At 40.0% G+C, this 25,085-nt stretch overlaps 3 protein-coding genes across 3 annotated transcripts; 2 read left to right on the forward strand and 1 right to left on the reverse strand.

The window, feature by feature from the left end:
- Nucleotides 1-22: 22 nt before the first annotated feature.
- On the reverse strand, nucleotides 23-2,684 carry rpusd4 (RNA pseudouridine synthase D4). The gene is made up of 6 exons (XM_026167875.2): nucleotides 2,105-2,684; nucleotides 1,190-1,397; nucleotides 1,010-1,103; nucleotides 669-819; nucleotides 482-579; nucleotides 23-388 (listed from the first exon to the last, which is right to left on the reverse strand). Exons 1-6 carry the CDS (start codon nucleotides 2,514-2,516, stop codon nucleotides 188-190), a joined length of 1,164 nt encoding a protein of 387 aa, XP_026023660.1. The 5' UTR covers nucleotides 2,517-2,684; the 3' UTR covers nucleotides 23-187.
- Nucleotides 2,685-2,889: 205 nt separating this feature from the next.
- On the forward strand, nucleotides 2,890-6,333 carry LOC113022450 (WD repeat-containing protein 82-like). The gene is made up of 9 exons (XM_026167881.2): nucleotides 2,890-3,279; nucleotides 3,378-3,478; nucleotides 3,565-3,631; nucleotides 4,712-4,811; nucleotides 5,203-5,319; nucleotides 5,422-5,577; nucleotides 5,685-5,754; nucleotides 5,834-5,976; nucleotides 6,076-6,333. Exons 1-9 carry the CDS (start codon nucleotides 3,119-3,121, stop codon nucleotides 6,106-6,108), a joined length of 948 nt encoding a protein of 315 aa, XP_026023666.2. The 5' UTR covers nucleotides 2,890-3,118; the 3' UTR covers nucleotides 6,109-6,333.
- Nucleotides 6,334-17,122: 10,789 nt separating this feature from the next.
- twf2b (twinfilin actin-binding protein 2b) lies at nucleotides 17,123-24,945 on the forward strand. Its single transcript, XM_080301512.1, is given in 11 exon segments — nucleotides 17,123-17,142; nucleotides 17,294-17,406; nucleotides 17,508-17,686; nucleotides 19,523-19,618; nucleotides 19,696-19,800; nucleotides 19,883-19,897; nucleotides 19,997-20,038; nucleotides 20,156-20,281; nucleotides 20,465-20,615; nucleotides 22,178-22,299; nucleotides 22,396-24,945. Coding segments are annotated over 11 exon segments (1,137 nt in total). The 3' UTR covers nucleotides 22,564-24,945.
- The last annotated feature ends 140 nt before the right edge of the window (nucleotides 24,946-25,085 follow it).

Consider the following 25,085-nt stretch of genomic DNA (forward strand, 5'->3'; position numbering starts at 1 on the left):
TGACGCATTTGAATGGTTCTTATTCAGTTCCATAGCATCAGTTTTTAATAATTAACACATTCTGTTCCACATCTGTCCACTATCACACGTATCGGCGCTGTAGTTACACATCCTGATGTTCTATTCCACATTTAAATTACATTTAACAGGGTTGGACTGTTAAACGCTGAACAAAGCAAGGAGATGATCACGTTTGTTTTTCATCTGGGAGAGTTATATGCAGTCGGCCCAGTGTTTGGGTGAAGTATTTCGGTAGCGGGCAGGACACGTTGACGTCAGCTTGGCTGCTTCCTGGCAGCGTCAACTGTCGTGCATGTAAATGAAGGGGGAGGTGCCGAACCTTGCTCTGTTCAATCCCAAGTTTTCCCAACACACGTTCTGGTAATTTCTGTGGAAGGAAATGTATTATTTAGTCATCATTTGTGACAAAATAGAAATCAAACTCTTATACATGTTAAAAAAGAGACTGTAAACATCTTACCTGTGGTGCCAGTTTGCTCCAGTGGGAATATTTGTGGTCACCAAGAATGGGACACCCGAGAGCAAAGGCCATATGAACCCTCATCTGGTGCTTCACTCCTGTGAACACAATGAAGCAGAAAAATACCGAACATGTGCCCAGGCAGGTTTTTGGGATGATTTCCTTTTGTTCCCATGTGCACTGTTACCTGTAAAAGGCTGGAGTTCCACAAGGCTGCAACCACTGCTGCTGTCCAGGACTCTGTACTTGGTCAATGCTGGATGAGCTTGGCGATGACTTCGGACTTTGGTTACACCATCACCTTCATCGTTCAGTCTGTAAAGAGGACTCAGAGCCATCTGAAATCAAAGAAGTTGTTATGAGACTGGAAAATGCACACCATTATTTAAACAATAACTAGTAATTTACTCAAATGCTCTGGACAACAAACCCAAACTAATTTAATGTGTAATAAACATACTAACTACTAAGCTAAAAGCCGTACATACAAGGATGTTTAAAGCAATGATCATACAGAATAAGAGGCACCTTGTAGTGTGGCTGAGGACCTGTGACCTCTCTCTCTATGATGGGAATATCAATCAGACCTTCAGATGGCACAGGAACACCAACCGTGATAACCCTGAAAAGGAACAACATAACTAACATGCAGTGGGAGTATTAGCATGTACATTATTTAATTAATCCTTATCAGTTTCCCCTACTCACCAGTACTTCCTCTCCACTTTGTTATTTCTATTCAGAGCGAGTACGTGCTCCACCACTTCATCCCTCCTGGCCAGCAGGAGAGTTCCCGTTGAGTCCTTTTCTAGACCCAGACAGGGAATGAGCTGAGAATCAGACTTGATCTTCATCCCATCCATCATTTTTGAGAGAACAGGAAGCACAGAGGTGATGGATGTGACGTCGGAGTCATCTGGGAGACAGCAGCAACATTACATTTGTGGTGCCAGTTAGACATCCCAGCTTCAGTGTGATAGCTGACATTTTTATGGTCATTCCAGCTGTTCTCAGTAATGATACTGCATGTCTCCTAACAATAACAACAACAATAATAATAATAATAACAACAATACTGAGCCTGTTTAAGAACACCTTAATATGTACAACAATAAAATATAGTCTCACCACATAATTTTTCATACACATGTTTAACTGTTCATTAATACAAATATCTAATTAGATAATCACATTAATTTAGCATGCAGGCATCAATAATGGTCAATAGTTCAGAGCCATGATCAGAATGGGAAAGAAAGGTGATTTAAAAGACTAAATGTGGCATGGCTCTTGGTGTCAGACAGGCAGGTTTGAGTATTTTATAAAGTTTCCCAATCATCTTTCGGGTTCACACAGAACAGTACAAATGGATGATGTCAGACGATGTTTTCTTGGCACACTCTGTGCCCTTTAGTACCATCGTTTAAACACCACAGTCTACCTGAATATTGCTGCTGACCATGTCCATTGTAAAACACCATGTTACAAAGATCTCATATTGGTTTTTTTTCTTAACATTACAATGAGTTGATTTTTATTTTTATTTCAAACTGAAAATAAAAACTTTTTCAAACTTCTTGTCAGTGTAATCAGATTAAAGAAGACAGCCCAGTGTTGGTTTACCTGCCACAGGGATGCCGTAGGGTTTGTTGACGATCACTACATCCTTGTCCTGGTACAGCACGCTTCTGTGGAGGTGTTTGGCGAGCACGTTGGGGTGCACATTTTGTAACTGTACACTGAACCGTTTCAGCTCCATCACCCTCCTCTGCTGGGCAGACATGGGAGGCGCTGTCTCTCGGGTCTTCGACTTCTCTCCTCGGATCTTACGGGCCAGGTCAACGGCTCTAACACGGGGTTTGTCATCTGCGTCGGAGCCTGGAGTGTGGTTGGCAGCGGTGCTCTGACCCCGGGCGAGGGGCGGTGTTGTCTGCGGACACTGGCGGCAGGTTGTCCGGGGTTTGGCCAGACAGAAGAGCACATCCAGGCCGGAGCTCCGGTCAAACACACGCGCTAGTCTCCCACAGCTGTTCATCACGGCACTGAGTGAACCTCACAGACCAGACGGCGCACACGAGCTTCAAAACACAAGCATGAACTCTGAAGTTATTAAAGAAGTTCCGGGCCAAGCCTTTCAGAATAAAAGCATAATTTCATCCATTCATTCAAATTAAAATAATTCCGACATATTAGACACTATATAGATAAAACCAAACGACAAACGATATAACTATCCGTTTAAATGCTCCTAAACATAACAAATACACACTGCGTAAATGTAAAAAAGCATTCCGGTAATTTCCGCCTTTCTCTCAACGGGTGTATTTGTTAACTACGCTTACACGGCCCGCCAGGTCACAACTGCAAAATATTATAGCTTCTGGCAAGCACCGCCCGCCTGGTAGATGAATAAAACTAAGTCGATCATAATTTCCGGTTGTTACAAAGTTGCATGTTGTCTGCTGTGGATTTTTGTTGCCATAATGCAAATACAAGCACCTTAGTGATCTAATGGACAGCAGATGCGCATAGCTCAACCAAACCGAAATAATTACCAGGCTTCATTAAATCTCAGACAGGAAGCTGATGGAGTGTTTTTTCTCCTAACGTATGCTTTCTTGGTAAAAGCCTGCAGCTATGAAGATCACAGACGGTGTATTACGATGTTTCAGAGTGGCCAGGACTCATCGGAAAAACGAAGAGAAGGTCAACTGCGTGGACTACAGCCCAAATGGTGAAAATGTGATAACAAGCAGCGACGATGACCGCATACTGCTGTATGACATGCGAGATGGAAAGTAAGTGGCAGCCACTGTAGACAGTATACTGTATATGATAAATAAGATCCTTAATGTGACTGCATTGTGTTCTTATGGTGTCCTTGTGCTTTTCTCAGGTGCAAAAGCAACCTCTTCAGCAAAAAGTATGGAGTAGACCTCATCCGCTACACGCATGGAGACACAAATACAGTGATCTACAGCTCCAACAAACTGGATGGTAAACACTTGACGCCATGCACAGCAATGCGAATACAGTTAGTGGTCCATTTTGGAAAATGAAATATATTTTGGGATATTTTTCAGATACCATCAGATACCTTTCGCTCACTGACAACAAGTACATCCGATATTTCCCAGGTCACACTAAGAGGTGCGTAAAGCAAACACACAACCTTAATCAACCACAACTGTAAACATGTAGACTGGTATTCAGTGAAAGCAGACAGTTATATAGTATGCACCCTATATGCCTACTAAGTAAATGGACATGCTTTTATTTACTGTAACCAGACTAAATAGAATAAAATGTAGTTGAGTGGAATTCTCATTTTCTACCTTTCTGGAGCTTTCTCCAGTGTGCTCATAAAAATACAGAAATATACACTCAATGGTGACTTTATTAGCTAAACCTGTTGAACTGGATTTTAGTGGAAATATCTAATCAGCCAGTGTCATGGCAGCAACTCAATACATTTAGGCATAGTGAAGGTGATGTGCTGAATTTCAAACTGAGCATCAGGATGGGGAACAAAGGTCATTTCAGTGACTTTAATGTGGCGTGGTTGCTGGTGCCAAACGGGTCTGAGTACTTCTGATACTGCTGATCTGCTGGGATGTTCCCACACAGCCAACTCCAAGATTTACAGAAAATGATCTGAAAAAGCAAAAAATTCCAGTAAGCAGCATTTCTCTGGGTGAAAATTCCTCGTTGGTGACAGAGGAGAATAGTCAGACTGCTTTGATCTGAAAGGAGAGAAATAGTAACTCAAATAACCACTCGTTATAACCAAGTTATGCAATAGAGCATCTCTGAATGCTCTCCAGACATTTCTGTAGCAGATGTGCTAAAGCAGCACAAGATCACACTGGGTGCCACTCCTGTCTGCTAAGAACAATAAACAGTAGTTACGGTTTATATCGCTACAATTAGACAACAGAAGAAAAACGTTGCCTGATTGAATGATTCTCAGTTTCTCCTGTAAGTTTGAGATGTTAGGATCAAAATTTGGATGAAACAAAGCGTTGCACTCAAATGGCCTCCAGAGTCACAGATTTCAGTCCAACAGAGCACTTTTGGATTGCAGAGGAATTCAGATTCTCATTGTGGATGTGCATATAGTGTGCATTCCTGAAAAGCTTGTTCCTGTCTGTCTTTCCTTAAAGTAATTTTACATTCAATAAAACATTAGCTCAATCCTGATCAGTTAAAACCAGTTTGTTTGGGTTTCAGGGTTACTGCTCTCTCCATGTCTCCGGTGGATAACACATTTATCTCTGGGTCACTGGACAAGACTATCCGGATCTGGGACCTCCACTGTCAAAACTCTCAAGTAAGTAGTTTGTCACTTGATTGAAAAGTTCCATTTCTTCTGCCATTTGTACACATTTACAAATGTGTAATAACAGCTACAGTAATAGAATAGTGTGCTTTATATTGTGACACAAAATACTGCCTATTAAAGTGCTGTTGATTAGTAGTCCCTGAGTAGTCTTGACCACCAGAGGTCTCCAAATCTCTCTTGGATCTGCTCAGACATAATAAATCTATGGGTAATACCAGAAACATAACCTTGCAAAAATATAAGGAGTAAATAAACACCAAATGGAAATAAACACATAAATATGAAAACATGAGATGCAGAAAGTGGTCATTATTGAGGATTCTTTTGCATATTTCTTGAAAGTTACCAGTTTATGTTGCACAATCTCTCTGATTTTCAGGGTTTGATAAATCCACTGGGGACACCTCTGTGTTCGTTTGACCCCGATGGGCTGATATTTGCTGCAGGAGTGGATTCAAAGACAGTTAAACTCTATGACTTTCGTGCTTTTGACAAGGTACAGCTGAGTCCATTAAGGGTTTTCTGTTTGTGTTCACATGCATTCTTTCCAAAAGCCTTAAATGAAATTCTTAATTATCTGAAAATCTTCCCGTTGAAGGGCCCGTTTGCCTGTTTTGAAACGAGGTTTAATCGCGTTTGTGACTGGACTGGACTCAAATTCAGTAGTGATGGGAAGCAGATCCTCATATCTACAAATAAAGGGATTATTGGAGTCTTGAATGCTTTCAATGGATCTGTTCTGCACACTTTTTCCGTAAGAGACATATTGGAACAAAAATACGGAATTGCATCTGTTTTTATGTTAATATAATTATTTTCAGATTACATGCTGAAGCCATCCCTGTCTTTCCTCATTTTAAGGGCTACAACAACAGTAAAGGCATCTCACTGGAGGCCTGCTTCACACCTGACTCGCAGTTTGTCATGATTGGTAAGCTAAAAAAAACCCCTCAAACTTTAGATTTGAGCCTTTTCCTTTAAGCTTCCTGTTAACACTCTGGTTTTTCCAGGCTCAGAAGACGGGAGAGTTCACGTTTGGAGCACAGAGAGTGGAATGAAAGTGGCCGTGCTGGATGGGAAGCATCCAGGACCCATCAGTGCGCTCCAGTTCAACCCCAGATTCATGACGTTTGTTAGTGCCTGCTCTAACACGGTGAGAGCAAGCCTATCTTACCAGTGTGTCATTGATCTCCTGCTGGAAAAACTGCTTATTGTTCTCATTTTGACTTTTTAAAAATTATTTTCTCAACAGACTTTTTGGCTCCCGTGTGTTGATGACTTGTAAAGGCACCAAAGGTCACCATCATGGAGTGAAGTTGGACCTTCCTTTACAAACATCATGACCAAGGAATATTTTGGAAAAATGTTATGTTGTTTCTACCTTTTTTTAAAAAGATGTTTCATTAGCTTTTATTTGCCTGTGTTTTAAAAAAATAATAATTGTGCTTTTATTGATGGTTTTATAATAAACTGGTTTAAAGTTATATAATAAAAAATCTTGTTTTTTAAACGTTGTCCCTCATCCCTCCTCAAACATTTGCTAGGAATTATCTGAATTCCAACAAGTGCTTTTATTATTATTATTTTTCCTTTGTATTAACGAACAATATTAGAAGTATAAGTGTAAACTGACAAACACTAACAAGTGAGAGTTTTCTGTGTGTGTGTGTGTGTGTGTGTGTGTGTGTGTGTGTGTGTGTTTCCAAATCCTATGCTTCTTTACCCTAGCTTAGATCCTCGTGGCGCAAATTCAACAAGGTGCTGGAAACATTTCTTAGAGATTCTGGTCCATATTGACATGAAGACACAGAAGTTGGATATCAGTTGGAGATGGTTTACGCTTCGTGTCACGGCACATTATCCTGATTGAAGCAGCCATCTGAAGACCACTACACTGTGGTGATAAAGAGATGGACGTGGTCAGAAATGAATGACGATGCAAGTACCAGTCTACTTCCTCAGCCTGTCTGACCGATTCTGATGCTCGGTTTCATCGTGTAGATGATGTACACATGTCTAAATGCCTGGAATACAGTGGGGCAAAAAAGTATTTAGTCAGCCACCGATTGTGCAAGTTCCCCCACTTAAAATGATGACAGAGGTCAGTAATTTGCACCAGAGGTACACTTCAACTGTGAGAGACAGAATGTGAAAAAAAAATCCATGAATTCACATGGTAGGATTTGTAAAGAATTTATTCGTAAATTAGGGTGGAAAATAAGTATTTGTCACCTCAAACAAGGAAAATCTCTGGCTCTCACAGACCTGTAACGTCTTCTGTAAGAAGCTTTTCTGTCCCCCACTCGTTACCTGTATGAATGGCACCTGTTTGAACTCATCATCTGTATAAAAGACACCTGTCCACAGCCTCAAACAGTCAGACTCCAAACTCCGCCATGGCCAAGACCAAAGAGCTTTCGAAGGACACCAGGAAAAGTATTGTAGACCTGCACCAGACTGGGAAGAGTGAATCTACAATAGGCAAGCAGCTTGGTGTGAAAAAATCAACTGTGGGAGCAATCATCAGAAAATGGAAGACATACAAGACCACTGATAATCTCCCTCGATCTGGGGCTCCACGCAATATCTCATCCCGTGGGGTCAAAATGATCATGAGAACGGTGAGCAAAGATCCCAGAACCACACGGGGGGACCTGGTGAATGACCTGCAGAGAGCTGGGACCACAGTAACAAAGGTCACCATCAGTAACACACTAAAACGGCAGGGAATCAAATCCCGCAGTGCCAGACGTGTTCCGCTGCTGAAGCCAGTGCATGTCCAGGCCCGTCTGAAGTTTGCCAGAGAGCACATGGATGATACAGCAGAGGATTGGGAGAATGTCATGTGGTCAGATGAAACCAAAGTAGAACTTTTTGGTATAAACTCAACTCGTCGTGTTTGGAGGAAGAAGAATACCGAGTTGCATCCCAAGAACACCATACCTACTGTGAAGCATGGGGGTGGAAACATCATGCTATGGGGCTGTTTTTCTGCCAAGGGGACAGGACGACTGATCCGTGTTAAGGACAGAATGAATGGGGCCATGTATCGTGAGATTTTGAGCCAAAACCTCCTTCCATCAGTGAGAACTTTGAAGATGAAACGAGGCTGGGTCTTCCAACATGACAATGATCCAAAACACACCGCCCGGGCAACAAAGGAGTGGCTCCGTAAGAAGCATTTGAAAGTCCTGGAGTGGCCTAGCCAGTCTCCAGACCTCAACCCCATAGAAAATCTGTGGCGGGAGTTGAAAGTCCGTGTTGCTCGGCGACAGCCCCAAAACATCACTGCTCTCGAGAAGATCTGCATGGAGGAATGGGCCAAAATACCAGCTACTGTGTGTGCAAACCTGGTAAAGACCTATAGTAAACGTTTGACCTCTGTTATTGCCAACAAAGGTTATGTTACAAAGTATTGAGTTGTATTTTTGTTATTGACCAAATACTTATTTTCCACCCTGATTTACGAATAAATTCTTTACAAATCCTACCATGTGGATTCATGGATTTTTTTTTTTTCACATTCTGTCTCTCACAGTTGACTTGTACCTCTGGTGCAAATTACTGACCTCTGTCATCATTTTAGGTGGGGGAACTTGCACAATCGGTGGCTGACTAAATACTTTTTTGCCCCACTGTAACTGTTATACGATTGGCTGATTAGATATTTGAATGACTTAGCAGTTAAACATAAATGTAGGCCCCCTCACACATGTGTAGCTCTAACTGATCCATTTCCAGTTTTCAGACTTTTTCCATTTGTCACACCCCTAAAAGGATCAGTCAACGCTAATGCACGATTCTCTTGAATCTTGAAAGTGAGACTTTGCTTAAGTTTTATGTTTCAGTTATGGTGAACTATTCTTGAACTCTGTTATCTAACTCAAACTTGTTGCCTCATCTAAATACAGGGAGTCATGTTAAACAAAGCTCAGTTTAAGGCTACGTTCACACTGCAGGTGTTAATGCTCAATTCCGATTTTTTGATCGAGTCCGATTTTTTTGTCTGCTTGTTCACACTACAAATAAAATGCGCCTGCAAACGCTCTCTAGTGTGAACGCTCAAAGTGGCCCGCATGCGCAAAAGAAGACGTCACACACAACGCACTAGACCCAGAGCAAACAGTATTGTTTGACTGATGGCCCTTAAAAGATACAGAGAAAATATAATGTAGCTGTTACTACTTGTACTTCGCAGCTGCTGCAGTTTGTTTGCAGGGCACACTTGGCTACAGGAGGCTACATTACACCTTGTACATTATACATTTATTGTATTGTTGTTGATGATACTTGTGCAGTGTATGGCTGTGCCCCTATAAAACTACAATATATCAGCCTGTGTATATGTTGCTCTTTGACTCTTATCTTTAATAACTTTAGCAGTTAGTCTTTTTTACGTGCTGTGTGGCCCAGAGGCTTGTAAAAATAGTCAACATGCAACATACAACTACACCCCACCTCACCAACCAGCTGCAGTTTTTTGATAACCTCACAAGACCATTTTAAAGAATATGATGGTGAAAAAATACAGGAAGAATAATGTACTGTAGCTGGTTGCACAGCTGCTACAGTTTTCTTGCAGGGCACATTTGGCTACAGTACAGCTGGTTAGATCCAACCAAGGTTGAACTGTTAAAGACACTCATATATTACCTAATGTCAAGCATACATCAGGTAATATATGACAAAAAGTAATACAGATTCCACAGAAACAGAGGAACGACCTGACATTTACATTTACTGACTCACGTTGTAGGAAATGTTAATTTCAAATATAGCAGAGTATGTAATCTTTCATTGTGCTGCTCTGATTCCTGCTTATTACAACCAAACTACCACAGTTGTTCCAGGTAATATAACTTCTTATAGAGAGCTTAGTACCACTTTAAAGCCAGCATATAAATATTCTCATGCACCTCATGCATAATTATTTAAAACGCAAAGAAAGAGCTTCGCAGTTTGGATAAAAACACATTAAAATCAGAAATATTTCTACATGCAAACACAGAGTCAAACACGCGCTCTTTCTTTCATTCCTGCATAAACACTGATATGCACACATTTCACAGTAGGAGAACCAAAAAATTAAAGAACAGCTAACCTACAAAAATAAGTTTTCAGTAGTCGTTTAAAACAAACCACAGATTCTGCTAACCTCAGCTCGTCTGCAAATAGTAGACAAACATTCTCATCTAGTCATCTTAATTTAACTCCCCGTGTGGTGTGTGATATTAATAATGCACACACAGGACCTTTCAAAAAGCTGCTATTTGTGCAGCTTTGTGACCTGTATGTGTTGATGAAGTACTGATACCCCCTGTGGTTTTCCTGTGAACAACTTGTGCACAACAATTCATGACCTTCTGCATAGTCAGGCACACAAAAAGATCCTACAAAAAACACACATGTAAACTAAGACCTTAAATAAAGAGGGGAGTAATGGGGACACAACACTCAAAACATTTAACACAGAAACACTGGTAACAGAGGAGAACAGGGAAACAACCTCAAGGAATCGACTAAAAGTAAACTATAAAAGTCAAATACGAATGAAAACAAACTAAGCAAAAGCCTAATATTAGACAAACCCAAACTTGTGAAACTACAACAGAGCAGGTCAAAAACAGATTAACAAACAGCAACTGAAAGTCCAAACCTGACATTTATGGGTTCAAAATCCAGGATCATTCCCTAGTGAGGACCCACTCATGGCCACACTCACTGAGGAAGCCGGCACACAAGCCCAATTTGTATACCCTTGTGATTTTCTATGTCCTTTCTGAGCCTTGTTTCAATTATTTTGTCCTTGTTCAAATTTTCAGCTTTTGTCCCTGTGGGAAAGAGGAGCTATTCCATCAAACCTACCTTTTTAAGCAGCGTGGTTGGGCTCATCTCTGATGGAGATGACACAGCGTGCACATTGGAGGTAGAGAATTTGTTGCTCAAAAATAAACTCACCCTAAAGATCCTTAAAACAAAAGAACTCAGATTTTATTTTATGCAGTGATTATTCTGTCTTAAATGAGGATACTTCGTTCCTTCCACCTAACATCTTATGAAATAATTTACAGCCTGGTTATAGTGACTCCTACAGTATTGTGACCTGTGAGTTGACCACTTTGTTATTTTTGAAATGCCCAATATTTTTCAAATTGATATTTTGCATGATGACCAAAAACCATTATATTTCACCAGGATCATTCAATTTGTACCTGTGTTTTTTTACCTGTGTTTGTACCTGGAAATTTATTGGACTTTTCAGAAATGAAATTTATTTTTTTATTGAACTTTATGAATTGCTAAAAACTGTGGTCTGTTTTTACTGTGGTCATAAAGGGATTGACATGTAGCTGTAGCCCATCTGCTTCAAGATCCAATGTGTTGTGACTTCAGAGATGCTCTCTGCATCTCTTGATTGTAACAAGTGTTCAGATCATCTTGACCATGCTTTGCATTACTTGACAGGCGTGCCTAACAAAGTGGCCAGCAAGTGTATACAGACTGGAACCATTTGGTTTAAATAGAAAATGTGCAAAATGGAGACACAAACACAGTGGTCTACAGCTCCAACAACCTGGATAGTCATCTCTTGTTGCCATGCACAGCACCTCAAAAACAATTAGTGGTCTATTTTGGAAAATGAAATATGATTATAGGATTTTCTTTTTCCTAGATACCACCCGATACCTGTCGCTCACTGACAGCAAGTGTGTCCAATATTTTCCAGGTCACGCTAAGAGGTGAGTAAAGCAAACACTCAACCTTTATCGAACATAATGGTAAACATGTAGAGTGGTATTCAGTGAAACAGACACAGCTACATAGTATGTACCCTATATATAAAAAACCTTACCTACTGAATACATACATTTATTTACTGTAAGCATTTCAAGCCTAGTGGCTCCATACCAGACCAGGGTAGAATTTTCACTTTCTACTTTTCTGAATCTCTTAGTCCAAATATGCTCATAGAAATATAAAAATATATAGTCACTGGGGACTTCATTAGGAACTCCTGTTGAATGGGTCTTTAACGTAAATATCTAATCAGCGAGGATACAGTTCGCACAACCAAAAATGGACAACAGAAGAAAACGTGTTACTTGGTTGGACTCTCATTTCCTGTTGAACATTCAGTTCAGTTTAATTCAACTTTATTTATACAGCGCCAAATCGCAAATAAACACCAAATAGAAAATAATCACATACAGATAAAACACAGAAAGTCGTCTTTATTTATGATTCTTTTGCATATTTCTTGAAAGTTAAGAGTTTCTGTTTTGCACCATCTCTCTCTCTGTCACGGTCCTGGGTCAGTGACCCAGTGTTTTTGTATCATTATTGTACTTTGATTGTTTTATCTTTTCTAGTCTTTTGGTTTCTGTTTTCCATGTTCCATGATTGCTGTTCCCTCCTAGTCAAGTCTGCATCTGTTATGTTTCCTGTTTTACTTTGAAAGTCTGTGTATGTAAATGTATTGAGTTTTGCTTCCCCTGTCTCGTCTTGTCAATTACTCCCAGCTGTGTCCTCCTTCTGTGTCTCATTCCCTCATTATCCCTCTGTGTATTTAAGCCTTGTGTTTGCCTCTGTTAATAGCTGGTTTGTCTGTGTTATTTCCCTTCGTCAACCTGTGTACTTCCCTGCGTGGTCTCCTTGAGTTTCCCTGCATCTCCCTTTCGAGTCTGTTGTTATTAGTTGTTTCCAGTTTAGGCTTTCCTCAGGTTCTGTTTCATGCCCACTGCATTTCTGTTTATTTCACCTCCCTAATAAACTCACTCACATCTGAAAGCTGCCTGGGTTTTCTGTTTGTGTTTACCAATCCAATAGTGTTAACAAAAAGATCAGGCCTAGATGAACAGATTTATGGCGTTCTTCAACACTGATCACAGATGGCTGCATCACATTTAGGACACAATAATTTACCAGCAATGGATATCAATAAAAATTTTATAAATTAGATTAAACGACTAGTAAGTCTGGTACCAACTGGTGATAACAGTGATGATTCGTTGGCCAGTCAACTTGTGGCGCACATACCTGCCCTGTACTATTGCACATTATCTTGGGTGGGTGTGTATGTGTGTGTTAGTGTGTGATTATATTATTATGAACATGTTATTACCTTTAGAGTAGTCCAAGTGTAAAACATTAGCAGCCCAAACAAGAGGCAAATTAGCTGAGGTAGGTTCTTAAAATTAAAATACCTCTATCAAAAATCATGTTAGTAGACTCTGAATCAAGGTAGAGAGGATTTTGAGAGGTGGCCAAAGTGTCATCATTTCCATTCAGTGCAGCAAACAGACCCCAGGACTCCTCAATCTCAGAAGCCTTTCAAAGACCAAACACAAGCAACATATGATCAATTATTAGACAGTTGTTATCTTAATTGTCTTTTAGGATCATTGTCCTGCTGCGTAACTCAAGTGAGCTTCAGCTTCATGGCACAAACTGATGGCCAGACATTCTCCCTCAGGATTTTCTGGTAGAGAGCAGAATTTATGTTCGCATTCATTAAAAGTCATCCAGGTCCTGAAGCACCAAAGCAGCTCTCACCTTGAGTACCAAAGTCGTGCAAATGACCTCTGGTTTAGGGGACTCCCTCCTTCTACTGCTGAAGTAATGTCATTGTTTCCTGTATTGTTACTTGATTGAAAGTTACAGGACTAAAAAATAACCACTACAATCAACAGTGACTTAACAGTTAACAATGTTTTTTATAAGCTATTAAAAAACATATGTTCTTCATTTCCAAGCAAAGTAAACTTATTAATGTAAGTCAGGAAAGCATGTGTGTGTGTAGTTGAAGGATTCCCCCATTCACAGCATTATATTTTGGGAGAATATTTAAATGAATAATACAAAGTAATATTTGCTGCATGCAGTCCAACATGAAATTTAACCCTGAAAAAATTGTATTTTGGTTAACTGTGATAGTTAAAGTTTTTTATTTATTTGAATTCAAAAGGGGAAATGTTATCAGAAAGAGTGCATAACTGACGGGTGGATGGACTGAACTGAAGTCTGTTTCAGTGTTTTAGTTGTATTTTTATGTATACATCTCTTCATGTCTCAGCAGAGACGCAGGGACAACTCTCCATCTGACAAGAACAAATGTATCTCATTAGACAATTTATTAGGTACACTTTGCTGGTACCAGTTTGGACCAACTTTTCCTCAGAACTGCATTCATTCTTTGTGTCATAGATTCAGGAAGGTGCTGCAAACATTCTTTATAGATTTTGTCCATATTGGTGTCACACAGGTGCTGCAGTGTATTAACTGCACATACATGAAGAGAATCTCCCATTTCATCACATCCCAATGCTCTAATGGACTGAGATCAGGTGACTATGGAAGCCATCTGAGTACAGTGAACTCACTGTCATATTCAAGAAACCACTTTGAGGCATATTTGAGATCTATGACATGGTGCATTATTCTGCTGGAAGAAGGAGATGGGTAAACTATTGTCATAAACGGATGGACATGGTCAGCAACGATACTCACACAGGCTTTGGCATTTACACAAGGGCCAATAAGAAGCCCAAAGTGTGTCCAGAAAATATCTACCATACCATTATATCACCTGCCTGAACCACTGACACAATGTAGCATGAATGTTACAGCAGAAATCAAACCAGACAAGACTTTTTCAAACTTCTATCGACCAATTTTGGTGAATTTGAGTGAATTGAAGCTTCAGTCCATATTCAGAGTTTTCTTTTCTTCCCAGAGTGATAGCTGGTGTGGTCTTCTGGTGCTGTAGCCCATCTGCTTCAGGGTTCAATGTGTTGTGAGTTCAGAGATGCTCTCTTCATCTCTTGGATGTAAAAAGTTGATCCGATCATCTTGACCATCTCTAAGAGCTTGAATGCAGTAGCTGCTATTGAATTAGCTGATTAGTTATTTGCTTTAATGAGTTGTTAAACAGCCATGCCAAGTTATTATGTCTGCTCTTCTCTTTCTTACTGTCTTTGGACCAGTGAAAACTCTGATATGGTTCTTTTCTCCCTTTCTAAGGAGTCCTTGGCCCCCATTTTTTTATGAAACCAAGAAATAATCAAACCATAATTGGAAAGATATATAAACAATTCTATATACTACTACCAATAATTCTTACTTCTAGTAAGATCAAACTTTCTCTAAAGTAAAGAGTAATAATAGAAATAATAATAAGATCCCAAAACTTGCTGTTTTATAATTAAGTATTGCATTACATAAAAAATTAATTTTCTTTTTTTTTTTTTTAAATCCTTCTGTCGATGTTTATTTGATGTTCATATTGGAGAGTTTAACAGTGATCATACAGCACTATAGTAATAATTTTGGATGTTATTAATCCCACACTGGGGAAACTCAGCCACATGAGGGACAGGAAGAAAAAGAGATTTAGAGACATACTCGAAAAATAAAACAAAAAAAAGAAAACTTGTGTACAAAAAAGGTAAAATTATATAAGATCTACAAATGTTATTATATACAGTAAAATACACAGAGCTTTTTATGAGTACATAAAGTGCAGTGGGAGAAGAGACGCAAACAGATATTTGTGTTTTTACTTTATTATTCTGTGAGAGAAGTGCACTCAGCTTTTTTCTGTTTTTATAAGTGGGTCATTTTTTTTTTTTTTTGCACATTAACTGTGTCTTTCTGAAGTCGAGGAGGGGGGGGGGGGGGTGCTGTGTTAAATAATGTATAGATGCTTGGGTTCTGTACTCACCACTGAGTGAATAATGGATGATCCTATCACAGGTAACCTCACAGGTACACACTAATATTTCTCTCACCCACCTCTGTGCGTGTGTGTGTGTGTGTGTGTGTGTGTGTGTGTGTGTGTGTGTGTGTGTGTGTGTGTGTGTGTGTGTGTGTGTGTGTGTGTGTTACTTTGGTGAGTTTGTTAGTTCCTACATCCTTTTGTTCAGACCATTCAGGGACACTTAATGTTTGGATCTCTTCAGTTTACACCTCTTCTGTCTTCTCATCAGAAACCTCATATTCTCGTGTTTTAACACTTAAGGTTGCTTTATGTAGCTGCTCTATTCTCCCTGTTCACCCTTTCATTGGCTTTTGGAGCTAACCTTGCAGATCAAAATATACTGTGAACACCCGAGGCCCCCACCATCTAAATTCTTAGTCCAGGAAACAATGTTGAAGTGTTGCGGTCAGATTCTTGCTTGGTGTCACATTTCTGTGACCAGGTGGCTGGAATTTGAGATCATGCGTCTGCTGCAGCTGATCAGCCACTCTCTGATCGAGTTATCAGTTGCCATTACATGTGGCAGCATCTGAAAATGTGGCACTGACCCCCGACATCATGTGTGGTGGGTTTCTGCAGAGCCCTCCCGCAGGTTACAGTACAGGACAGTATGTGACCTGCGAGACGCTCCCCCGCCGAGACTATTAAAGTTGTGGTCATCGATACGCAAAGAGTTTTAGATCAGTGGTGAGGGTGGCATATCCCCTGACAGGCACGTTATTACTCATCAGCCACAGTTCCGCAGATTGTATTTCAAGTGTTAGGAAGCTCCTGAGTCACCCTCAAGGCGTTTATGTCACTGGTGCGCGTGGGTCCCTCCGTCTGCCATCAGCTCAGCCTACCTGCTGAGCAAGAAGAGCAAGGACACACTGTGACCTGGACCTGGTCCTTGTTGGATGAGAGGAGTGTGAAGCGGTGAAAACTTACTGCCAAAAGATGTCTCACCAAACTGGAATTATTGGTAAGTTGTTTATTTTTTTTAATGTAAACTGTGCCTTTAAGTTTTATCCCAGTTTTCCCTGAGCTCAGTTTGAAAAGCTTTTTAAATGCTTTTTTATTAACAGACTCTGAGCTACACTGCTGCTAATAACACATCTTCACATCTTCTGATGTTTTTCTGCAAAAAAAAATTAAAGATTGTTCTCAAGTGATCGCTTAGCTTCTTTAGGCTAATTTATCCTGTGTTATTATAAAAGTATGTGCTAACATTTTTAATCTGTTCTTAGTCATTTAAAATTTCTCTTCACCTTTGTGATGTCAGTGCTAACAATGTTTAGCACATTCAGGCTCTTATAGTTGAATCTCATGCATACATTGCTTTTTATGTGTGTTATGGCTTTTGGTAATCGGAGCATGAAGGTGGGCAGGCTGACGGAAGCGAACCTCTCTCACCTTTCTCACCTGATCTTGCATCATTAATGAGAGCGCTGTGTTTGGTAACCATGGCAAGAGAGAAGGAAAGTACATAACAAACAGCCAAAGTTTGAGTTTTCTGTGATGACGCTCTGTCCTTAGGCTTTTCAAATTGGGGGATTTATCGACGATGGTCGATCAGATCCTTCAGTGATTCTTGGGGGGCACATGTTTGCTCTCTGAGTCACTGCAGGTGATGGTGTGACCGTCTGGCAGTGGATCAAATTTTTTCCCTGAAGTAGAGTTTCAGGTTGTTACTTGGTCAGCTCTGTCTCACTGGCTTTCAACCACCCATCCTCAGTTTTGACTTGTCTGCCTTATATCTGGTTACTTAAGCAACATCTGAGCTGAAAGATTTTTTGGCCCGAGCGAGGGGAGGTGCCATCAGAATCCTGAAGATTATTATCAGAAACGGTAAAAATGGAATATTTGTGGCATTTTACAGTATTTGATATAAGTGAGCTTTCATTAAACATCTCCAAATCTTGACTTTGTTCACTCTTTTCTCTCTGCAGAGGAATTGGTGCTACATTCATACAAAGAGCCAGCCCGGAGCTGGGACAAGGATTATGACCAGTTCCTGCTTCCTTTGCTCACGCCTCTAGAGCCTTGCTACATCCTCTACCGCCTGGACTCCAAGAACGCGCAGGGTTATGAGTGGATCTTCATCGCATGGTCACCTGACCAATCACCAGTATGTGTGCAGCACATTTACGAAACCATCACTGTAGACTGACATAAAAGTAGGACAGTGTCCTGTGGAAAAATCAAAATAACTTCATGTTTAGTGGCAAAAATGTCTTAATATTAGTTTAAGTTGAGGCTAAAATCAGTTTATGCTTATTGTTAGTGAACACACATTGAAAATAGATTTTTTTAAAAATATAATTTAAGATCTGTAACATATCTGATGTGTTGTTGCCTTCTCCAAAAATATTAGAATCAGAGATATTATGTTTTTTAGTTTGTTTTTACATTTTGTTTTCAATTCTGTTTTATTTAACATAGTTAACAGCAATTTATGTCTTAAAAAGGAAAAAAACAGCTCAGAGATCATCTAAAAAGTAAGAGAAAGGCTGTCTGATTTTATTCTCTTTTTAGAGAATAAAATCAAACTATTACTTTTTACTTAAATATATATATACAAATAATCATCTTTAGATTTTATTTACATTTACAGTTTCTGATTTAATGTGATCGTGGTTGTGAGCCAACATCTTAATCTCAAATTTAAATTGAGCACAGAAAGACTTTGTAGCAAATTCATGTAAAAACAGCCTCTGCACATGCTGAATATAACTGTTTGAAATGCCATACATATGTCAGATTTGTAGGTTATTATCCCAAAATTATTATATAATAACAGGTTGGTACATTTTGTCTTATGGATGTGATTTTTTTCCAGTGGCAGAAACAAGCTTCCATACATAGACAGGATGTGTGCAATATTGCCCACACCATCACTTTGGAGTGCTGCAGGAAATGTTTCACTTTTATCTTAATTTTTTAACATTTTTTAATTTCTAAAAATTAATCATAATAAAAATAATAATAAAATGCTAATAAAATGATCAAATAAAAATAATATGATAATAAGAATAAAAATCATGTATTATTCCTAAACAAATTACACTATAATTAGTTCAGTAAGAAAAACAGCTGAAAACAGAAAACAAATCCCACATGCTAGTGCAGGACCTCTCCCCCACATTAACTCTGATCAAATCAAAACAATGGAAAAGAGTTTGATCGCTCAAGTTGCCCTTGCTAGTGAAGAAGAAACTACTTTTTCTAACAATGTAACTAGAACTTGTTAGAAAAAAACAATTATAATATCATTTTATTATTATTATTGCGTGACAATAAAAATGACACCGTTTAGTAATAGATTTCTTTTTTCTTTTTCTTTAATTACAAATTGTAATCAAACTCAGTTATACAGGCTGTTTTTCCCCGCTCACAAATACTTTATTTTTGAAAAGAACCACGCTGTGTCTGTCCTGGTGTTCTCCAGGTGAGAATGGCAGCACGGTGGCACGGTGGTTAGCACTGTTGCCGCACAGCAAGAAGGTCCTGAGTTCAATTCCAATTGTGTGGAGTTTGCATGTTCTCCCCGTGTTTGCGTGGGTTCTCTCCGGGTACTCTGGCTTCCTCCCACCGTCCAAAGACACGCAGCTTGTGGGGATAGGTTAATTGGATAATCCAAATTGCCACTAGGTGTCAATGTGAGTGTGAATGGTTGTCTGTCCCTATGTGTTAGCCCTGCGACAGACTGGTGACCTGTCCAGGGTATACCCCGCCTTTCGCCCTATGACAGCTGGGATAGGCTCCATCGCCCCCCGCGACCCTGAAAAGGATAAGCGGAAGTGAATGGATGGATGTTTAATTACAAATTGTAATCAAACTCAGTTATACAGGCTGTTTTTCCCCGCTCACAAATACTTTATTTTTGAAAAGAACCACTGCTACAGAAAACCAGTAAAACTGTGTGAAGGTTTTTTGTCGCTGTGTCTGTCCTGGTGTTCTCCAGGTGAGGCAGAAGATGGTGTATGCAGCGACTCGTGCCACACTGAAGAAAGAGTTTGGAGGAGGTCACATCAAAGACGAAGTATTTGGGACGGTGGAGGTCAGTATGGTCCTTCCTGCATAATAACTGATGGACTGCCACTCACAACCAACCCATTGGTGTCTCTGTGTTTCTAGGAAGACGTGTGTTTCCAGGGATACCTTCGCCACAGGTCCTCCTGCTCCTCCCCAGCTCCTCTCACAGCAGCTGAGCAGGAGTTACAACGAATTAAAATCACAGAGGTACAGACAGGCTGTCAAAGCTATATGACTCTTATAGGTACGTGAGTTATCTGTGCTCATCCTGTGTGTGTTTTCCTTGCAGGATAAAGTTGTGTGGGTATGTTGATTTTGTTTTCATTATGATAAAAGAATTCAAGTATGTTTATGTTAAAACTTTATTGTATAGTGATTTCAATACTGTTTCTTTTGTCTGCAGGATGAACGCAGACGAATTGGGACTCCGACAGCGAGAGCAAGGGTTTGTGAAGTCTTCGGCATAGACATAGATTGTTTTTTGATTTTGTTTTTTTGGCTGATTTAGTTGCATTTCATGTGAGGAAGAAGCAGTGCAAATATGTTTTTCCCTCCCCTGAAGGTAACAATGGAGTTTGGCTTGGACAAACGGGCACAGACTCTTCAGGGTCTTGCGTTTCCTTTACAAGAAGAGGCCAAACGAGCTCTGCAGCAACTCAAGCATAAACGCATCAACTATATCCAGCTGGTGAGCCCCCATAGAAAACATTTATAGCTCATTAAACAGTGAATATTTACATGTATACAGTAAAAAGTATACAACATATATTTGATAACAACATCTAAGGGTGTGTTTTTGCCAGTGAAACTAACTGCACGTGACTTGACCCCTCAAAAGTAATTACATTTGCTTGCGTATGTTGTGTTGCAGAGGCTGGATGTAGACAGAGAGACCATCGAGCTGGTTCACACTAAACCTACAGAAATCCACGAACTTCCCTACAGGATTCCCACAGATTCACCTAGATACCACTTTTTCATCTTCAAACATTCCCATCAGGGCCAGCAGGAGGAAGCTCTGGGTCAGTAAAAACTCACTGAGTTCCTCACGCACTGTCTGTGACTTGTAAAGCACTAATTTGGTGCTATAAAAGTGAAGGGCAATGAAAGTAGCTTACAGAGTTCACACATATTGTTTTAACTATCATCACCTCCACTTTTTTCAGGATGTTAGTCTCTCCTAACTTCTTCTAATTCTTGTTGAGTGACACCATGTGGTTTGCCAACCACAAGTTAAACTGTACATAAAGACTGGCTTTAGCTATTGTGACATCATCAATTGGTTTGGGGACCATTATTTTGAAGCTTTGAGGTCATCCAGGTGAATTTCTTTTAGCTAACACTAGCAAGTTTAGTTAGGCCTCAGTCACACAGGTCTAGAGACTGGTCAGTTCTCCAGGAGGCTGGGAAAAAATGCATACTCTCCGACAGGTTGGTTGTTGAGTGGCTGCTGAGTGGTTGCTGGGTAAAACTGGTCGCAAAGTGGGTGCTACACCAAAAATGTCCTTGTTATTGCTTTGGTCCCCCATAGTTTGCATGCCAACTCATCTACAACTACTACCTATATGCCTGCCTGCCTGCCTGCCTGCCTGCCTGCCTGCCTGCTTGATTGATTGATTGATTGATTGTAAACACGAAAATAAAAATTACAAAAATATTACAAAAATAATTAACAAGTGTGCACAATACACATATAAAAAGGGCACTGAATTACCATCAAGAACACTGCACCGCTCAGCTTATTCACTTCACAAATAAGTGTTTCTATAGATACTGACAAATCACATTTGCTGTATAATGTGAACTCTGCAGTTTCCTCAGGTCTGTGGGGGATTTTATCATCTTTCGCCTCGCTGTTTGGTTCTGTTGTTTATGTTCCCTGCTTTCACTGGCCTGATTTCAAGTAACAGGCAGCTGTGAAGAAGCTCTGATAAAGCCAGCACCAATAAGCAGACACAAACAGTTAGAATTATGAACATTGATGACCGAGCTACAGATATAGCAGCTATTTCTGTCAGCGGCTGGGCCAAAAAGCTAAAAAGATTTGAGTGTTAACTTGGACTTGACTAGTCCAGTCTCCATAACAGCTGCAAATGAACGCCTGTTTTGTTCCAGTACACATGTAAATGAATTACCATTGACAGTGACAGAGGAGATATAAGCTTGTGTGTCTCCTTTTCATGCGAAACCTATTTAAAAACATTGTTTGTTTTATATAATCAGCTGCCAAGCTGTTAATCTAGTTTGAACCTTTTGTACAAGTGATTTTTATACTGAACAAATGAGCTGGAATTATTCAGTTAGTTACTCTGAAAAGCAGTGTGGGGTTAGCCTCATGTGTGCTTAATTATAGGATGTTCCAGTCGGATCTACAATATGTAACGTTTGCAGCTATCTAGGCCTGTGTCTCTTTTTACTTAAGACCCACTATGGTCTTGCGCATTTTCATGTCATGAATGATGCTTATGTACAAATGAGGAAATCAGCACAGTACGTCATCTATAACAGAAAGTAGTGAAGTAGCTAGTGAAGCTGATTGTGTGAGGCAGAAAATATCAACAGATCAGCTTCATCTATGTTTCAGTGTTTATATACTCGATGCCTGGGTACACCTGTAGCATCAAGGAGCGGATGTTATACTCCAGCTGTAAGAACAGGCTACTGGACGAGGTGGAGAGAGACTACCAGCTGGAAGTCACTAAAAAGGTACAGCTCTCCCACAGAGACGGTGAAAAAAAATCTGTAGTACCACTGTCACTGTGTAAACTGTCTAATGACTGTCTACTCTCCATACCTGCTTAGATGGAGATAGACAGTGGTGATGGTCTGACAGAAGACTTCCTGTATGAGGAGGTGCACCCCATGGAGCACACTTTAAAGCAGGCATTTGTCAAGCCCCGTGGCCCGGGAGGGAAAAGGGGCAACAAACGCCTCATCAAGGGTGCTGGAGAAAACGGGGAAGAAAATTAGACATTACACACATTTGCATAACACAAGCACACAACACGATATCTAAGAATTGACTTGTTATTTGATTTGAATTTATTCATGTCTCTTAATCTAATCATTTTTTTTAAAGGGGATGCATCATCATCATGAAACTGTAAATTCTTGTTAAAAGTCATTTTAAATCATGCAGCAGACATTATAAAACTTACATTGCATTGTAGGTTTTCACTGTGCAGCCTCATCTCTGTGTAAAGCTCTAAAAATAGACAATAGCAACATACAATAACATGTAAAAGTCTTGGGCCACACGTCATTTCTTTAGATTTTGGTTGGAAGGAGTCAGGCTTTCTGCAGGTCTTTTATAGTTTGTTTTTTTTCTCTCAATACTGAATGCTTTTTCAGTTATTTTGCGTCCAGTCCTTGACCATTTTCAGGAGATTTTTTTTTTTTACTTATTTGTTAAAACTCTTAACACTGACCTATGAATCATTTGAATCATTCAAATATATAATTCAAAAAACTTAAGGAGTAAAACAGTTTTGTTTTACAACAACAAAGAACTGATTTCTTTAGTTCAAATCTATGAAAGACGTCAGCTCAAATAGCTTTTAGCCAAGATCTTGGCTTATCTCAACATAGTGTGCAGTGTGTCTGTAAAAACGCTGATAAAGCGGAACAAGTGGAGGATAAACGTGGCTTAAAAACTTCTTTAAAACTATCAACAGCAGATGAACAGTCTCTGAAATTCATGTCCTGAAGAAGTGGGAAAAAATCCAACAAAGACCTGAAACATGACCTGAGAAATGCATCTGGCCCTTCAGCTAACCCTTCTACTGTTCACTAAAACCTCATCACAAATGCTCTCAGTGGAGGGACGGGCATCAAGAAAGGATTCTTAAGGAAGGGACACAGGGAGAAAAGGCTGACATATGCCACATTACACAAGAACTGGACAAAAATCAGTGACAACAGGTCTAATGGAGTGATGAATGTAAGTGTAATATTTTGTTCAAATTATTGATACGTAGTAATGAACAGCATTATGTTTATTGTTATTGGACATGCATAATGAAATTGGATGCAACAGATGTAGAGAGGAGGTCGGGAGAGAAGTACAACAGCTAAGGGTCTACAGCCATCTGTAAAACATGGTGGAGGCTCTGTCATGGTTCAGGGGTGTATTTCAGCCAATGGTGTTGTAGATGTTGTCAAAATGAATCCCAGAAACACCAGAGATGCAGTAAAAGCATACCTCAATAGAAAAACACAGTGGATCACTGCCAGTCATGGATTGGCCTCTCCAGAGCCCAGACCTGATAATTATTAAAGCATTGTGTGATGATGTTGATAGAGAACAGAACAAAAGGCAACCAACAAAGAAAAAAGCTAAATGTCCTCCAGAACTATTTCTGAATACTACTTAAAGAAAATACAGAAAAGAAAATACTAGAGTTTAGACTGTGCTGAAGATTTTCGAAGTTGGTCACATAAATTATTGACTTTCAAGCGCATTATAATCATACAGACATTGTTTTTGCCTTATGTATCAGGGCGATTGTGGCTCAAGAGTTGGGAGTTCGCCTTGTAATCGGAAAATTGCTGGTTCGAGCCCCGGCTTGGACAGTCTCGGTTGTTGTGTCCTTGGGCGAGATACTTCACCCGCCACCTACTGGTGGTGGTCAGAGGGCCCGGTGGCGCCAGTGTCCGGCCTTGCCTCTGTCAGTGCGCCTCAGGGTGGCTGTGACTACAATGTAGCTTGCCATCACCAGTGTGTGGATGACTGGTTGTGTGAAGTGCTTTGGAGTCCTTAGGGACTAGTAAAGCGCTATACAAATACAGGCCATTTACCATTTATATACCCCATTTCCGTGTATGATTGCACATTTCAAATTTAGATACACCAATTTCCAAGCAAAATATAAAGAAAAGGGGGTTGGCTCGAGATTTTTACATAGTACTGTAACTGTTGGGGGTAGCCTCTCTGACATTGGTCATTTCACTTCAAAGTCTCAGCTGCTGCTGTCTTGTTTTGTAGGGTTTTAAAAAAATCTAGATGTGTCAGTCTGAGAGGATATTCCACACTCATCTGATCGACTAACTTGTCGATCACAGGGTAACTACTCCCTACAGCATATTCTGCTTTATCGACTGTTTTACTCTGCATGTGACTATGAGCAACGTGTTGTTTCAAAGCTTACTGGAAACTAGCAATCAAGATCAAAATCTCATCAGTGGCTGCAGATCAAGAGAGCAGTGAGGTCATTTTCTCATTCGGCTCTCTGTCGCCCCCTGCTGACCATTGGAAACAGTGCAGACTATAATGAGCTGCCAGTTAAACCATATCTGTGTTGTTGTATACAGTATGAACTGGACTAGTCTGCTGGTCTCCAGAATAAAGCTGGGGGGGGGGGGGGGGGTTAAGGGTTAAAATTTTCTTTTACTCTCCACTCTTCTCCTGCCTTTTTATTTCCATCTTCTTTGATCGCCTGACTAATAATTAGTTCAGCTCATCAAGATCTGTGGGGGAAGTTACATGAATTTCT

Source organism: Astatotilapia calliptera, chromosome 5 (genome assembly GCF_964374335.1).
Source record: "Astatotilapia calliptera chromosome 5, fAstCal68.1, whole genome shotgun sequence".
Lineage (NCBI taxonomy): Eukaryota > Metazoa > Chordata > Actinopteri > Cichliformes > Cichlidae > Astatotilapia > Astatotilapia calliptera.

Bases quoted from the DNA above. Each gene is read 5' to 3' on its own strand.
- rpusd4 (XM_026167875.2), bottom strand. From the start codon at position 2,516: ATGAACAGCTGTGGGAGACTAGCGCGTGTGTTTGACCGGAGCTCCGGC. The intron at 1,398-2,104 runs GTAAACCAACAC...GCTGTCTCCCAG, and splicing joins CTACGGCATCCCTGTGGCAG to ATGACTCCGACGTCACATCC. The intron at 1,104-1,189 runs GTGAGTAGGGGA...GTTCCTTTTCAG, and splicing joins AAAGTGGAGAGGAAGTACTG to GGTTATCACGGTTGGTGTTC.
- LOC113022450 (XM_026167881.2), top strand. From the start codon at position 3,119: ATGAAGATCACAGACGGTGTATTACGATGTTTCAGAGTGGCCAGGACT. The intron at 5,755-5,833 runs GTAAGCTAAAAA...TGGTTTTTCCAG, and splicing joins CTCGCAGTTTGTCATGATTG to GCTCAGAAGACGGGAGAGTT. The intron at 5,977-6,075 runs GTGAGAGCAAGC...TTTTCTCAACAG, and splicing joins TTAGTGCCTGCTCTAACACG to ACTTTTTGGCTCCCGTGTGT.